The 18,920-nt window shown below is 32.2% G+C and overlaps 1 protein-coding gene across 1 annotated transcript; it reads left to right on the forward strand.

Moving 5' to 3' along the window:
• Positions 1-1,187: 1,187 nt before the first annotated feature.
• GRID2IP (Delphilin) lies at positions 1,188-17,260 on the forward strand. Its single transcript, XM_051208695.1, has 10 exons — positions 1,188-1,537; positions 4,274-4,454; positions 5,793-5,951; positions 6,763-7,090; positions 10,018-10,097; positions 10,842-10,964; positions 11,790-12,257; positions 12,457-12,875; positions 13,679-14,006; positions 17,009-17,260. The coding sequence occupies exons 1-10, from the start codon at positions 1,299-1,301 to the stop codon at positions 17,114-17,116; spliced, it is 2,433 nt and encodes an 810-aa protein (XP_051071953.1). The 5' UTR covers positions 1,188-1,298; the 3' UTR covers positions 17,117-17,260.
• Positions 17,261-18,920: the final 1,660 nt, after the last annotated feature.

An 18,920-nucleotide genomic window follows, 5' to 3' on the forward strand; every position in this document is an offset into this window, starting at 1 on the left:
GTTGAGAATGAGAGTTTAAAAAATGATATGACGGTTTAATATTGCCATCGCGAAATGAAACAAGGGTGTTTTGAATGCCATTCACTGGTTTATTCTGACCTTTTGGACAGAATTCTAAATATTAAAGAACAAGAGCTTAGGATGTCACCGTGATCTCAAAGAGACCTGAAAACAATCAAACCTGTTTATAAACTGATATAAGTGAAAAGTTGACTGAATATTTGTTGAATGGTCCTTGTCTTACACTGGTTCTCTAGTTGATTTCACTTTGTTATATATTTTCTTCGCTTGGAACGAATTTCAACAAGGAATCTGGTTAAATATGTATTCTTAATGAATACTGAAGTCATAGCAGTCAAATTTTGTCAATTTAATACTAATATTAGTTCAAATGATCATTGTCTCAATTCGTCTATACTTAATTGTAGTCACATTTCTTGAAAAAATGTTTCATAACGATAACTTGTCCCTATAAATAATAAACATATGTTGTGAGATAGTAACTTACTGATGACAATGGTGGGTGTGTCGCTCAATTTCATGGATTAGTTGAAGTTAGACACTAGCACTATTGGATGCCAGCCGGCTCAATAGTCTAATGGTTAAGCGCTCGCTCGCGAGACCAATAGGTGCTGGGATTTGAATCTCGCGGGGGGCGGGATCGTGGATGCACACTGTTTAGGAGTTCCACAATAGGACGAAACGGCCATCCAATGCTTCCAGGTATTCCATGGTAGTCTAGCTTCAATTGACCCATGATCTCAACTATTGAGATATGTACGTACATTCGATTTCTTTTTAAATGTTTAGGACAACATTTACAGTAATACAAAACTCACCAATTTTCACCACCACCACCACCAACAACAAAAATTCCATTCAATTGATTCATCAAACACCTTATTATCAACTTTTCGTGACTAGAAATGATTCATCGGTAAGTTTAGTTTTAAAATAAAATTTTTAAAGTTTTCATTTTTCTAAATTTACCTTTAAAGAAAAAAATTATGCAATATAGTCAATTAGTCTGAATGAAACAATTCTATATTACGCAATAATAAGTCTACATATATACTGTTTATTCACTTTATTCACCATTTTCTATTCAAATTAGTAATCATCAATGAGAATGTGAATAACATCATCAACAACAACAACAACAACAACAACCAATTAGTTTGGTTGGTTACCCTTTTTTTTCTGTCTAAATTGTAAATGTAATCAATTTTTTGATGAGTGATAATCACTTGAAATCATATTTATTCAATTCATTTAACTCAATTATTAGTTAACTTGTAATGGATAAACATGAGTTTAATGAGATTACAATAGATACATATAAAAAATGGAAACATATATTTGGAAAATTTAATTTAAGTATACGAAAATCTAAAACAAATACAAATATTTATAATGATGAGAATCCTAATCAATTCACTAAACGATTTAATAAATCATTCCGAGAATCGAAATGGAAAACAAGAGATAATATGAATTCATTAAAATGTACTAAAGAAATGGAAGAAAAGAATAAACAGTAAGTGATATGTTTGTTTGTTTTTTTTATTCTGTGAAGTTTAACGAATATGAATCATTATTTTGAATTTCAATAATTTTTGCCATAACAACTAATGTTTACAAAAGAGGAGTAAATGAATTATTCTATAGAAGTGTAATGATTATATTCGTATAATGAATTGCTTCATAACATTCTGCGACATAATAATAATAATATGTTGATTATAAAGTGTAACTTTGAAGTTATTTGGTTCGTCACATTATTCTCGTCTAACTCGAGTAGGTCTCCAGTCATTCTATATAGATCATCTATGTTGATGATCTACATACGAAGACACCTGGTAAATAGTTGGAAACCAGGAGGTACTTTTCAGTTTCTTAGTGTTATTTTGAAGCCCCTCATCAGTGTTCAATATAGTTTTTTGTGATGCTATTTACATACATCTAGAAAAATGTATTAATCACCTCTTCAGAATATTTAAGCCATGATTTTTAAATAAAGGATTATCATTATCTAACTATATTTCATTTAATGAGATAATGAACTGATAAATAATAGAACACCATTGGAAATCTGGAAGAAATGGACGGCCTGCTAAGTTCCTTAGCAGTGCGCATCCGCAATCCCACACACAGGACTCAAACCCGAGGTTTTCGGTCTCGCACACAAACGCTTAACCTCTAGACCACTGAGCCGGCATTCAGTGGTGTTAATGTCTGAATTCAACTAATAGACGAAACTGAGCGACGTATCCACCATTGTTTTCAGTAAGTTACTTCCTTACAACAGACACGGATGAACTCCACTACTCACGACTTCTCATTAGAACTCCAGGAAATTCATCTTGAAGCTAGTCCCTAGCGAGTACATGATAATTATCAATATAGAATTGTGAAGATTGTTGAATTTTTTTAATTGAGATTATGAACTGATCAATCTTTGAGTATATTATAAATATTAGTCGCCCAACAACACAAGGAATAAGCCTACCAGTCAACTTTTACAACACTCATATATCTATATCATAAACGTTTGGAAGATAATCAAAAAAAGAAGTTACAGATGGTATCAGTTAAGTTGAAATGCAAGAAATTTAAAAATGAATAAAACTAGTAAACAATAAAAGTGCAAAATATCTCACTTCAAATATAATAGTATACAATCAAAAGACAATAAAATGACTTATTTTAATACCATCTGGTTATTTTCTCAGAATTCACTTTATTTATATACTAGAAAAAGGCAATGAACATTTTCCTTTTCCATTTATCAATACAGTAACCATAACATTAACTATTTTAATATAAATACTCTTTATATTGTTGAAAATGATCTAACATAATGGGCAATAATTTTCACTACTGGATGTTTCTTCTTATATTCTATCATGTTTATTAAGACTAAAATCTAATGGATTTTCTGAATATGTTTCAAAATTTCCCTATTAATGACTGATGTTATATTTTAACATAAATTCTATTCAAATTTAGTTTTCTTTTTTAGCTTCAAGTGTTTTCTTTTCACACAAAACTAGAGAATAAGATTGTTTGAATGGGCCTAGTTGATACCACTTTGTAAGATTATTATATCCTCACTTAAACCTAGGTTAATACTTTAGCCTCGGTCTGGGCACCCGGACAGTATCACAGCCCACACACAAATACGATGAACTGTCGATAATTATGGAAAATACTTTTCTTGCTTCGATTAACAATCAAACGATTCACATTATTATTATTACTATTATTGTTATTGTTATCATTATTTATTATTATTATTATTATTATTATTATTATTTCACCACATAAATATTGGTACAAGAGGGCACCAAATATATATGCGCCGCACCATATTTGTGTGTGTGGGCTGTGATACTACCCCGGTGCCCAGACAGAAGCAGGTGGTTTTCTTAGGGGGCCACACCCCGAGCCTTATTATTATTTGCTACGTCATTTGTTCACTCTCTTTTATTCTCACTCTGTCTATCCTTATTTTTCGACTTATACAGCAGCTCGCCTATGGTGGAAATTCAGCTCTGTCTAAACGTCCTCGAGTAGAGACGTTATCAGATATGGCTCAGAATAGAAGCCAGTGACGATCCTGCTGTAACTTTCTTTTACTTCCTTAATAAAAAGTGGTTGCTTCTTCCTTAACTGAAAGATCTCTTCTGATTGTGCGTTTCTGTTCCCCCTCATTATTATTATTACTACACTACCTTACACTAATCTGTTCGTTATCGTTCTTTTTTTTGCGCTCCTTACCTTCTCTTTTTTTCTTCGAATTCTCATTGTTTTGTATGACGCATACATATTTGGTGCCCTCTTGTACCAATATTTATGTGTCCAAATAAATAAATAAAAAATAATACTTTAGACTTTAGCAGACTTAAATCAGTTCAACCAATTCAAATGCTACCCTACCACTTTTCCCGTAATTTCTTTGAAACTTTAGACTAGTGCATTTTTTCATTCGTTTGTTACAAAATACAGTTATTTTGTGATTACTTATATTTAATGTTGATTTCCTATATACACTAACTGATCTTCCCTATTACCAAAATCTTGTCATTCATTCAAATACAATTTACTTTTGATTATATAATTTCTACTAGATAATTTAAAGTACATTCATGCACAAATGTGTTTTTCATTGACACTTTTCATAACGCTAACAAGACAGAAGTATTCAGTTATCTTTTTGGAATTCCTGATAGTTCAAAATATTCACTTTGTAATAAGTTCATTCATTTTATAGATTCGATTTTGAAAAGCCTGAGTCATACAAAGAGATAAATTCAATGAAGTGTAATCCATACTTTCAACGTACATCTCAAAATCGGTTTTATAGTAGTATGTATAACCGCAAGTGCACCACTGAATTAGTACGAAATTCAAAATATTTATTTGGATCTCAAGAAATATCACCAAAAACCAAGGTAAGAGGATGTATAGTCTATTTACAAATTGAAATTTAATTGTACTGTACAGATAGTATACATACCTTAAATGTAATGAGTATAAATCGAAGTTGGTCGTACTGTAGGAGCTCATAATATGTCAAGCCCAAATAGGTTATTCTAGCCTCTGGATAGATCAGTTTATTCATTATTCTCATACCATGTTTTTACCCTTGACTTATTCACTTATTAATCATGACTGTTTTTTATATGATCGTATGTGTGATAACTACTTATCTTAATCATTATGTGTCTGTAACTTATTTTTGTTCAACTATTAACGTCGATGCACGCTTGGCTAAATTTAGTTGGCGCACATGCCCTCTCCATTGAGTGTTGTTTCGCTTCGCTCCCTTCTCTTCGCTTCGTTTCTGCGGTCGTCTGTTTGGATCGATGATTGTATGAAATACATGTATTTGAAATTCATTCTCGTATTGGATTTATTTAATTCCGTTATTCACTAACGCGAGTTAGGTCGATGATTATATACGAGGGTAGTCAGGTTGTATATTTCAATAGAAATCACTCGATAACAATCATTCGTCTGATCTAACTGGAATCATATATTGAGTCACAAAAGTACGAAACTGTACTTGGTTTGCTGAATTGTATGATGTTTTGAGGATTTATAATGTCAACTGGTAATGTATACTGCAAATTTAACAATTATACCAGTACCATACTGACATTGCTTAGTATAGTTTTAATTTGTGAAACAAAAGTCCATAGATTCATGATATTTTATTCATTGCTTTGAATGTACTGACTATCAGAACCCTTTTTTAATTAATAGATAGTTTTATGAAATAATATAATTTGATTGTTTAGGTTTTTTCTACGGATGGATCAACACTCTAACAAATGAATGTAGTTTTGAATACGGTAATTTAGATAGACATAAAATAACAGAGAATGAGTAAAAAACTTAATTTGTAGTAAAGATATGCAGCAAGTTTCGAATTTCTTTAGTATAAGCCTAAATTTAAATGAAGAAAGAGATTTAATTTAAGTTGACTTTCATGAATTACAGTGTGCAGTATTGAATGGGACGGAACTCAATTAATTAGTTAACTTTTCTTAAGCTTCTTGAATCGAAGTATAAATGGTCTAATGAGTACCCACTGAATATCATAAAAATACAGACCATACTATAATGTTTCATAATTCAGAAATTTTTATTTATTAGAATTATCCCTATTGTTTTTTGTTATGAAAAGTATATGATTGCAGGCTCTACCAGATAAAGAAACAATTCATATATAATCTTAATATCATAAATGCTTTTCACTTATATATACAATGTAATATTTTGTTCAGCTAGCTCAATATGATGTGAATATGGAGTTAATGAATAAATTCCGAATACTTGAAATACGTGAACTGGAAAGGGAACCGGTTAATCGACTGAAAGGATGTAGAACTTCAGAAAAATGTGTACAAACATCACTAATCGAAGAGCAGACCACATCAACTGAGGTATGATATTACTATTGTTAAATATTTCTTATTCTAATCAAAATTAAAATGCTACAAGAAGCGCATTCGTTAGAAAGTGTTCACATCTAATTGTATCAGTTACATTCATTTCTGAATATTACTAAATAATGTTATTACCATGCACAATCAAGTTCTGATGGATTTAATGCAATGCATTCGTTGAATATAAATATACGTAATCAAATAAGTAAATACTGTTTTTCATGGTCATCTGCTTTTGTGTTTGTTCTTCCTACTTTATTAATGGTTTCGATTGTTAACTAGTATTTTAAATTTAGTTTTAAAACGTTTATTGTCATGAAATCTGAGGCGCTTCGATTACTTTTCAAATAAAAGTATACTAAATGATCTAACTTGTAATCTTGTACGAACAGGAAATATGTTTCCATACAAGAAAAGATTAAAGCACGATTTAGTGAACAAGTTGAAAAATGATAGTAATATTGACTAAAATCCAAGTAACATTATGTCATAAAGTGAATCAATCTATGGAAGTTACTACATCTTGAATTTCATGTAATCAAATTAGCACTTAATACAAATAGCATACGTGAATATATGTATATAGGAATTGCAACTATACCAAAAATATTTTTTCCATGTTATCACTTGTATGACAAATATTCAAATTTAAATCTAGCTTAATTTTTAAGAAATCTCTGGGATCCTTCCTACAAATTATAACCCACTGAGTACTTGCTTACAACACTGGTTTATATTTGGTGATAAGTTCATATTCATTAAAGGTCAGTTTCTGGAAGTTTCAACGTTTATTCTTTTTTACTTCAAGGAAATGAAAGACGTTACTAGCGAGCCATCACCATCTTCACAGTACTCTTCTGGTTACGTGTCAGAAGTCACAAATTTATTGAGTTCTCCAAATTCTCTTGGAAGACCTGAAGTTGTAGAAAAGAATAATGAAAGTTTTGTGAATACTCCAAATAAACACCATGAGGTTGAACCGCTTACAACTCCAATAAACAAATCTAACCAACCTTACGACAACGGATGCTTCAAAATACCACCACCACCGCCGCCCCCACCACCACCTCCACCCATGTTTCTGCCACCCACATCTGTTTCATCAGCTTCAGGTTCTTTGACTCACACTATACCTGGTTAGTGTTATTTAATATATTTACTGGTCTACAGGTTTGTATGAGACAACAATGTATAATTTAATGTGTTGATACATTTTTCTCAGAGCTTATCAATCTAAGATACTTAGGTTGAAGTCAGGATAAACGTTCACTTTTTTCAGTGAACAAATGAGCATTTCGTATTTCAAAGTTCTACGGATAAACATGAAGTGTTCATCTTCCAAGTATAATACTGCCTACTTTTGTAATAGTAGTAGTAGTGGTATACAAATATTTGAAAGTAATCAATCCTTCAATGTATAGTCAATGTATAATCAACTCACACCTACTTTGTGTTTCAAAGTGTATTATACTTTACCATCAGAAAAGTATGTTATCTTATGAATATATGTTACCATAGTTCGTATAATTAACAGAATTTTACAAAAGTGACAAGAATATTAGAAAGGACTAACTTTTTTTGTAATAATGGATATAGCTTTTCAGTGCAGAAACGTTTTGGAAAGTGAATGATTTTGAACTCGTTTAATACTATATTTACTTATCCTTAGAAAGTAATCATAATTAGGTCACTAGTGTAGTACGGTATGTCATTCAAAAAGTTCCTAGATATTTAAGTATTAGCAATTTATTTTTGAAAAGATTAGTTTAAGGTGTTTTTTTAATCTTATAGCATTAGATATTTTGAATTGTACCATGTACAGCTACTTCTTCTTGATGCTTTTTTGAAAAGTTGGACTTTTTAGTCCTTTAAGTATTGTCAAACTACTTTGACCTAAATTCAGTAATCCTTTCACTAACAGCAATATGTCAAATGTTTACAACGTCTTATTTATGTTTCTCTAAATACCAATTCCTATAAGTTGATTGTCTTGTTTTCGTATTGACTTTTTTCATTTATTCTAAAATTTGGTCGTTTCAAAACACGTATTCAGTTTAACTCATTTGTTCATATTGTGACTCTGTGTGATGACGTAAGAGGAGTAAAATGTTCGCCTGATCTATATGATATAACGTAATACGCTTTGAATAGTAATCTTATCATACATTAACCTGATAAGATATTAATATGAGAAATAAAAAGGTCAGTCCAAGTTAAGTATAAGAGAAAAATTAGGTTGCTCGCTCCTGGTCATTCATAAAAAGGGTGTTTTTAGTCAACTTTTTACTTCCTTTAATGAATATTCGTCACCTACATTCACCGGATACTTGGATTCGGTTTGAAACTACAATATTTTAAAACAATTTAAGTCATCATTAATTACATATTAAAATCACACATCCATATGTTTGTGTGAGTACGAACACAGTGGGATGTGATGTAAACATTTATGTAATATTTGAAGCCTGGATATCGTCTAGTATCTTTCATGATATTTTCTTGTTAAAATATAACTGCAAGCATGGTTCCTTTAGAATATCACACGGTTCTAGTAGGTTTTCTTCAGTAAAAGGAATACATGATCCATACACAATCCATCTACTGGTTTCATATCTGTCGATTAATTACTCGTAACATGCGTAGAAAGTATTATTATTGTTCAGACTTTTATCTGCTTTGAAATTTCTGGGTCAAGATTTAGTCCCATTTTCTGAGCTAGATGGTTTGGTCGTGATGCTTTGATTGTTCTTCTGAACAACGTTATCAGCACAAACTTCAGGTAGAAGTGAAGTGTTTGAATTTCTCCACATATGTCTCACAGCTTGTCCTATCGACCTTGATCTTGATTGGTAATTGTTCATTTTTGAACTGTCATTGATTACTTCTTTATTTTGATTGTATCTCCCATTGATGTTTTTGGTCTTGTATTTGTCCGCGATTTTGTATTGGTTGACAAATCAGACCGACTTCAATGTGTTTTTTGATTACTGATTGATCTGAGTGCTAAGCTTCTAAAAATTCTCTGGTGTTTTTAGAATTGCCTCTATCTAAGATCTCAACATTGTTTCCAATCGAATATGTGTCCACAGTTGTCTACATGCATTGATACAAGCAAAGACATGTCATGGCGTTTGAATACTAATTGATGTTCATGCAGGTGAAGATGAAAGGAGCGTCCACTTTTTCCGATGTAGTGTTTTTCGCAGTTGGGACAACTTATTTTGTAGATGATGTTCGATTTTTCATCTATCATTTCGTCCTCTGGTTTGTATAGGATTGATTGAAGTGGTTTTGTTGGTTGTGTGCTACATCTCGTTGCAATTACTGATATGTCTTTTATGAATTGTAGGATGATCCATTTGTTGGTTTCTGTACTTTATTTTGTTTCTGCTGATGCGTTTGGTTGATATATTTTGCTGAAGCTGATTGGGTAGTCGTTCTTCTGAATGATAGTCTTTAGATATTTTTCCTCATTTTTCTACTCTGCAAGTGTGTGCACTGTGTCCTTGTCCTGCTGAATAACGTTTGTTCGCGGTATTATCCTTGGATGTACTAAGGAACAGTACTGGCGCAAAAAAACTGGGGACTCAAGTATGTCGGTGTCCGATCCACATTGATAAAATTCCAAACTACAGTAGCAACAACTCATCAACTCACAAAATCAAGGAAACTACACATAAATTATTCACCTGAGCTACAAATCTCCACCATCTCACATATCTGAGTTTTCGGATAGATGTTTTCATGTCACTTACTCTCAGTATATTTCACTTTGCAATTCCTCTACTCAATATGAAATTAAATTATACTCCATAAAAATCCCGTCGACTGTGCTTTGCTGATTAGAGTTTCCTCCTTCTTATGAAACCATATTCTCTATGTTTGGTCCTTCTTACAATAATTGATGTAACTATTGCTTCGATTTCTTTCCAATTTAAATGACGATCGATTTATTCATGGTTTGAGAATTAAGAAACTACAAAGGTTTTGGCCCTCATGACTGATATATAATTTTAACAGTTTATGGCATTATTTTAACGATAATTTTCGTTTTATTTCCCAGAATCTCCAATGCCGTACAATATGAAGCCGAAAAGAACGTTTTCTGCTCCGTTTAGGCTGAAGAAGGCCTGTGTATCTCCAGTAGGTCTAAAGTCTTTCATAAACTTTCCGAATTCCTACAGCGTTAAAAGTAATTCAAGACCGAAAAAGCCGATTAACTGAAAGGATAAGACTAAATAGTCTGATTCATTAGTGTGTTCCATTAGTTCATATTTGGATGAATAAATTATTGTATCAGTGTTTTAAAAAGCGGATTTCAACCTTTCGATCACCAGCTGGAACTCCATATTACAATTTTGACTTCTGTAGTCGCATGAATTCTCATATTTGTGTTCATTAGGTATATTTCAATTCTGGTGCAAAAACCTGTACTTACTCTGTGACTTTCATAACACTCCATGAAAAGTAAAACAAAAAATGAACTACTAAGCACTAATTTGTTATGATACTTCAAAGTTTGTATTTTTAAGGTCTTTTTGAACCAGACTTTATATTCATAAAGCTATATTTTCTATTGATATAAATAATAATCACATTTTTACTACTTTCCGAAGAATCACATTCAACTTTTGAATACATTAAGCTTCATATTAATTCATATCATCAACATAAACACACTTGTTTAGGTGATACATGTTTATAATAAATAAGCACCAAACCAAAAGAGAATGATTTCTACCATAAAAATACTTATAAATGTTTCCAAGTGATGAATTCTTCACTTTGATTTATATCACTGTCAAACTGAACAATATAATTTCAGTATAATCTTTATGGCTTTTTTTACAAAAAATAACAATGTAAACATTTATTACTTTTCAATAGTTGAGCAAATGTCGTTTGAAAGAAAATTCTGTATGGGTATTTATTGATGATAGTGATTTACTGAGTGAAGAATTCGTCCGTCAACTTCATAGAAGATTTCGGATCAAAGGAAATAAAGCAATGGTTAGTGTTAAGATTAATTTTTCATTCTTTTTTAATTTTTTTCTCGCCAAACCATTTCATCGAGATAGTTTGAAAGTACCGTGTAAATAGTGTTCTTTTGATGAGTTGTTCAATTGGTTTATGTGAACTTAAGACTGTAATTCATTTATGTCATGATTTGTTTACTACATGTAACTTCCGTTAGCTCTATAAAGATCATATATCTGTGTGGGATTTGAATCTTAGTGAAGTTGCCAATCGACCAGTCGCAAGGACGACAGAATCCAATTCCTGAACTGCGATGTTAAAGACTTTCAAGAATATATTAAGTTCAGTATTAAAGGATATTTGCTTGAAATGCCATTGTAATTAAAATTATTTGTTAGCAAAATGAAGTTGACCAAACTAACCTTTCAAGGCCTGCCGTCAGTAATAATCATCCACAAAAGATCAGCATCTTGAGGAGACAAAATATTCGTGGTCCAGCAAAAACATTTTAGACTCATTTAGATACTCGTTATGCAAAAGCCATTTTTCTAAGTTTTCTCTCAAGTAGGAGAGTTTCTTTTCTCTAACTTATTACTATTTCTTGATATTCGATTACTTAAGTAGTTTACTCAATCAGCATGTAAATATACTTTGAATTAAACTTCATTTATAATGTATCTACATATATAAGAATGTGTGGTATGCTCGTTAGATAGGTAAATGTACTAATGAACACTTTACTAAATTATATCATGTAAAGTTTTCACTACATTTATATCCAGTGGATATTTTTCCACGTAGTGTTTGAAAGCTCTTGTCTATTTTGATTATGCTTCTGTGTTTTCTGACTATTTTTAGTCATCAGATAAATTGGAAATAGACTGTGGGAGTACTGTAACATCTTTATTCAATACCCCAGGTTCAAAAACTAGCCAAAACCCACGATTATCAATACATTCGAATGCAAACACGTCTATGAGGAGATCAATACGTTTCGGATCTCAGAGTCTTGCCTCTCGTACTCAAACATTGGATCTATTGCCAGTGAAAGCAGCTCAGGCGATAGCTATAGCTATGGCATCAGCGCATTTGAATCCAGAGGACGTAGCTCGATCTGTCATTGAACTAAAGACAACAGTTAACCTTCGTCGCAGCAAATCCTTTCCAAATGAGAATACAAAACATAAAAGTGAAGATAAATCGAGTTTCTTGACTAGTACAACCTCGTTCCAGTCGATACCTGAAACTTTGTTAGACACCCTGATCAACTTTACACCCCAGATGGACATCATACTAAAACTGTCTGAATGTCAGTTGGAAACCTCGGTAAGAGATTAATGTACTTACATTACATAGACAATCTTAATAAAATGATCGGAAAGCTGTATATATTTGTATATAGTGGATAGATTTAACTTATGCTAACAATCCTTTCTGAGACATTGAATGATGTAGTTTAATTATGCGTCATACAACTTCTGTTAACCAATCAAACTTTTAAATATGATTTTTTTTCCTTTTGTAGAATCTCATTGAAGCAGAGAAACTCCTTTACATGATATCTCAACTTCGCCATCGACTACCTGCTCATCTCCATGCTTTACGCATGCTTCTCCAATTCGATACAACTGTTGATCAATTAAAGCAGGCACTTTCATCTGCATGTAAATGTCTTTTCGAGATAAGACATTCTAATTCCTTCTGTCATGTCCTTTCATGTGCGCTAGCTTTGATTAATGCTTTAAATGCCACTAGACAATGCTCAGTTAATGAATCTACTCAGTTACCATCTGCTCACTCAGGCCTAACAGCTTCGCATGGATTCGTAAAACGTAAACCTTTTCTTGGTTTTGAAGTTAGAAATCTAGTCCGACTGGCTGATACTCGTGATATAACTAACCAAAGGAATTTAATCCATTATTTAGTAGAATTAATGGAACTCAAGTAAGGAATATACTGACAAACATTATTTTGAAAATTGTATTTTAGTTTGCAACTAAGTCACTCTAGTTTTTTTTCGTTTTTCTACATCCGAATATATATATATATATATATATATATATATATATATCATGAATAAGTAGGAAAGTTCTGTCCGTCATCATTATGATCATACGGTTATAGTCGTAGACTTCAATAGTTAAGGCTTAAATTTACATAAATTGAGTAATAGAGCTGTGGCGAAAAAATTTCAAGCTGATGAACTTACGTTTTTTCAACTTTTTAATAATAAACGAGTATCGATGGGAAAACAATAAAACTTTAGTATAAATTGTGCCGGCAAATCTTTTGTTAGAATGAAACAACTGCCTAATACCTCCTCTTTCTTAATGTTTTTCGATGTTCGGGGATAGAAGGCAGTCAGGAGGGCACCCTAGACCTAGATCTCTTATTAGTTGGCAAGGCGAACCTCTAATCTTGAAGGACTAAGATATTCATATCGGTTACCACTCAGTGATCAACTAATTTCATTTTTGTCTACTAGTGGAGATCGAGTTTTATTAATCTATAAAGATACCTAATTATTGATATGTTTTTGGTCCGATGGATATTTGAAGAGTGAAATAGTATTATGTCAGAATTTCTTACTTCTCATCGTACTTCATATTTATTGTAAGTAACTTGGCAGTAAAGTTTTAAAAAAATTGATATAGCGATGTATAAAGTAGGCACATTTTTATAGAATTTTTAAATGACTGTAAGACACATAGATACATAAATATTCAACTTCCTTTGATATCTTATAGTTTTACTGAGGAAGCTCATTCATGGTCTGATGAAATGCCTACATTAGATGCTGCACAAAGTTTATACTGCGCAAAAACAATTGAAGAGAAACTGGTCGAAACGAAACGTGACGTTGCTCGTTTAGAAATAGATTTAAGAGGAGTTGGTGGAGTCGCAAATTCAAACAACACGGAATGGGTTATCAAATCTAATTCAGATCCTAAATCAGATGCTTTTAAAGCAAATTTATGTTTTGGTTTAGTGGTGGGACAATTTTTAGCTCATGCAATGCAAGAATTAATGTTACTGAGTGAATTACACAAAACATTTACCGAAAGATATAACGAGGTATTTATTTGTATGATTCACATTTTGACCATTTTACCCAGAAAATTATACTTAATAAGTTAGCTTTAATAAATTTGCTAGCGATTGTGTTTACATTTCATCACTGTTCAAACTATTAGGGTGATTTTATTATAAAACAACCGGTTTAAACTATTTATAGTATTCGTTCCATACAAAACTGTTAGAACACGGAATACTTTTCTCAATCTATTAGACATTTACCTGCGTGTGCTTCCGACTTGATAACGTTATGTTCATAAGAACTGTTACGTTTCACCATAACTTCGAACTTGCGTTGAAACATATTAACGAACTGAATTACTGTAACTCTGTCATTTAAACGGATCTTATTTGTTTTCACTTTGAAAAATTATGAATTAGTAAAGAAAGACATATGCATTAGTCTACTGTTTCTCAAATAAGGCTTACTGGACATCATCAGTCCACTCGATGGTTTTCATTAGCATAGTAAAAGAGTTGTGTGTATTTTAAAGTATTTAAAAAAATAAGGTAAGTAGCCCGGAATTCTTGAAGGGATGAAAAGAGAATACTCAAGCTTCAATATTAAAGATGTTTAAAGAAAGATTAAGAATCAAATAACAATTCTGTGGAGAGAACCATTTCCGACATTCTTAATAGTTTGGAGTTCTATATTTAACACCCTTGAACAGGATGTAGTATGGTGAAGATGTCGGAAATATTAAATGCAAATAAACTTAAAAAAATCCACTTTGGTAAATGCTCCTCTGGTTTCCAGCTTGGTTTATATCAAGGTGGTGGTTAGTGGTAGTCGACAAAAAACCGTGAAACTAAGTTTCGGGCTATTTGACACTTATCGGCAAGGTGTACCTGTAATCTTGAGAGAAATAATGCTCCCCAGAATATTCAATCCAGTGTCATCCAGCTTCACAATCAGTCACGTTACCACTGAGAAATCCGAGTTATCGCCTACCTCCTGTAAAACTGAGATGTATTTACAACCGATTGGTCACCGCGTAGTAACCAATGTCACATATGTCAAAATCACCTTAGTGCTAATTGAATTTTATCGATCATTAGTCTAGATAACTCAACATTAAATGCACTATGCTGAGATATAAGGTGGTGGTTTATATTAGTGCTCTATATGGGTGACTTAACATTAGCATTACCTTCAGCTCATGGTACAATATGATTTGTTTTTCATTCAGCTATCCGTATTTTAAGATGAGTTGTACATTCCGGCTTTTGGAAATATTTCTAAAATATTTTTGAGTAGTTGCAATTTAAATGTATTTCATAAATAGATCTTTTACCAATTGGTATCTACTTGCAGTAATAGAATTTACGTTAGTGAATATAGCTATTATTATTTTTATTATTAGTAGTAGCAGTATTGAACTACCAGGTTATTTAACGTTCAGATGACTTCATCTTTATGTGTAAATTCAGAATAAAATATGGAAATAATAGATCTTATCATTCTGCATAATTTATTTATCTAAGAACAGACTGACTAAAGAATACCATTTTCTTGTATTCAGTCAAGTTACGTAATGCAGCTACTCCATGAGTATTATTTCATTGTTATAAATCATTCATATAAATATTAGTGTACATCCCTGATGAAAATAAATTTCATCGCTCTTTTGGTTCTTTTAAGTAAGTGATATTTTGTCGATTTAATTGTGTGATACTTTCTTCAGGTTGTAAAAGCAAAATCAAGCTATGAGCAAACAGTGATAAAAGTAGTAATTTGTTTATTTTAACAGTTTTGATTGAATGAAACTGTTCTATTTCAGATCACTTTCAGTTGTATCGTTTTTATATTAATAAACTGTTTCTTTCTCATTTTATGCATTATCTTTTCCGTATCACATTCTTGTAGTAAGAACGAATAGTTTACTGTTCACCAGACCTTTGTTCGTATTTATAAGTAGTATGTTTTCATAAGCGTTCTATATTATATTGTGATTAATTTACGGATGAATTGAGTGAATACAATGTTAACACTAAATGTCGAAACTTTATTTTATGGTTTTATTACAAAATGCTGTCAAAATGTCATCACATCACTTACGTATACACACATTCTGTTATCTTAACACTTTTTCGTTTCATATCACATGCCCTGTCCTTATGTGTACAATAACAAGTTAGACATTAACACCGTTGGATGCCAGCTCGGTGGTCTAATGGTTAAGTGCTCGCGCGCGAAGCCAGTAGGTCCCGGGTTCGAATCCCGCGGGGTGCGGGACCGTGGATGAGCACTGCTGAGGAGTCCCATACTAGGACGAAACGGCCGTCCAGTGCTTTCAGGTTCTCAATTGTGGTCTAGCTTCAACTGGCTCATGATTTCAATCTGTGAACATAACAAGTTTATCTTAACCTTGAATTTACCTTGTAATCCTTAAGTCATTCTGTGGCCTAGGATAACACGACAATTCCTTATTCTTTCTTTTCCCTTGATTATTTTTTAATTGAACTTTTATTTGGTTGACCTTTATTATTTTCATATAAACATGTCTCTTGCATATTAATGCAAATACCTATTTATAAAATCCTTCACGTTGATTGGATGACTTATTCAGTATACAGTAAACCGAAGAACCATGTACCTATTTATATTCGATAATTTTGTTGTTTGATTATATTTTCCTTGAAAAAGCTTGGACCAGATTGCCAGGCGAAACGTTAGAATTACTTCAAATTCTTTCGCTGAGATTTTACAAATACATATTATTCCTCTTTAATGACTCACATTAACTCGGCGCCCAAATATTGTGAAACTATTCGTTCAAATTTAGACGAAAGTTCTTATTTAGTAGATACTGTTTGATAATGTTTAAAATGCAACAATGCTCATGACTGATTCCTAAAAAAACAAAAAAATATGATTCTACCATCTCTTAGCATACTCTAGTTTCCATAATCTTATTTATAGTGAATGGAACAATATTTTTATGTTATTTATATATTTACATTTCTTTTCTTCTTCTTTTTAATGCTTCTATTGACAATAGGTTGCTAATTATCTTGCTTTAGATCAAGCAAAATATACTGCTGATGAACTATTTAATGATCTGAAAACATTTAGAGAACTTTATCGTAAAGCTTGTATATCTAAATAAATAAAAAAGTTGGATTTGATAATTATCATATGAAAATAATGTATTATCTAGTTGTATTATAATGAACTCTTAAGGATAAAAGTTATTTCATTCACTATATTGTATACAATTTCCTATTTTGAACTTTTAAGCCTAATGATCACATGTTAATTTTTTCTTTAAATTTTATTTAGATAATTGTTAAAAACAATTAATGAATTGAATTAAATTCATTGTTGATTTTATTTTTGGTGTTTTTCTATCTTCTTGATTTTTCTCTTACTTCATAAACAGTAGGTAACATCCCGTACGTATCTTAAGTGCTGTTAGAATTATAAGGGCGGTTATCACTTCGCGATTGCTTACACTGTGGAAGGGTTCTTCTGGAGGTACCTGAAAAGGAAATTGGATAAAAGGTGGTCTTAGTGACCTAAGAGCGTGACCACAATGTCCAAGGGACAACTGCTTGAGGTCGGTCACACACGACCGTTTTTGAGTAATTTTCGTGTTAGCACCGTACTTGTTGGGAACTTGCTGCCAGAGACAGAAATACATGGGATAAGGAAAGGTATGCTTTATTAGGGTCGACCTGTTCTAACTCCACCTTTCTTGTGGGAAAGCAGCATCACTGTTATGCTGCTTGTCTGAAAGAAACACCTTACTGCTGTCACACCTCTGTACAGTCAGTAGTACGACTTCGCCCTCAGACCTTGGATTCGCTGCTTTTAATCTTACCACTCTTCACTCGGCCTGTCTGGGATAGTAGGACCTTAGGAACGGTTGTTCCAGTCGGTATAGCTCGATTGGTTCATTATGATATGCAAGCCCAACCATCACGTCATGGTAGCAACAACAATCGGGTCCAGGACGTATAATCTATAGTGTGTGGATATTGTTGAGTAATTCATTTGAAATCAAATGTCACTAATCCCCGTATGTAGTTTAGTACTTTAGAAAAGCAGTAATAGGATCATCATGATACCGATTGAGACGCAGTAAATAAATGGAGTAAATGATAGATTTCTTTAGTTTATTAGCTACAAATTGAATGCTAACGTTAAGTATATGTGGTTGTGTCACGGAATGTTTAGAGAGGTAATAAGAGTTCTCGTTAGTGCGAAAAAGATATTAAATGTACATATAGGATTGTTTATTTATTGAGTGAAATTCAAAGTACGTTTGTGGTGATAAAGAGTTAGTTTGATATTTGAATATACGTAGTTACCAGTAACTGATAACCATACGGGTTTTAGACAGAGATCTTTTAATACACTAGAGTAATTTTGAAGAACTAAAAGAACGTATTGACCGTTTCATAAACCAGAACATTCACGAATTAGTAAAAGTGCAAGTAAACTTTTCATGTTCCGCATATTTTGAACCCACTTACTAAACATGGTTTCACCAGATATACCGTGTTTATTTGAGGAATATTAAGGACAGTCTACATTAATTCCATCTTAGAAGGTCAGTCTTCATCATCACCATTGTCCATTAACTGATTAACGTTGCTTAAATCATTCAACTTAGCATTACTTCTCTATCGCTACAGGCCATCATGCAGGAGAGTTATAGCACCTCATAGTGATACCCGACATCCCTTGGTAATCACGAGGTTAATAGTTTTTTGACATCCAGGGGGTGAAAAGAAATATCTTAGTAAGTGAGGGAATCACATAGATATCTTACTACTTTCAATGCATGTAAGGTTCTCATGAAGTGTCAGTAAGAGGACAGATTTATTCATTAGACGTTTAAGCTCCAGACCAAGGTGAATTTCGTAAGGATCGCTCTCGTATCGACCAACTTGCGACAATACAATCAT

Source organism: Schistosoma haematobium, chromosome ZW (genome assembly GCF_000699445.3).
Source record: "Schistosoma haematobium chromosome ZW, whole genome shotgun sequence".
NCBI classification, from domain to species: Eukaryota; Metazoa; Platyhelminthes; class Trematoda; order Strigeidida; family Schistosomatidae; genus Schistosoma; species Schistosoma haematobium.

Coding starts and splice junctions, on each gene's coding strand:
- GRID2IP (XM_051208695.1), top strand. CDS start 1,299: ATGGATAAACATGAGTTTAATGAGATTACAATAGATACATATAAAAAA. Junction 7,091..10,017: donor TTTGACTCACACTATACCTG/GTTAGTGTTATT, acceptor TTTATTTCCCAG/AATCTCCAATGCCGTACAAT. Junction 12,258..12,456: donor AATGTCAGTTGGAAACCTCG/GTAAGAGATTAA, acceptor TTCCTTTTGTAG/AATCTCATTGAAGCAGAGAA.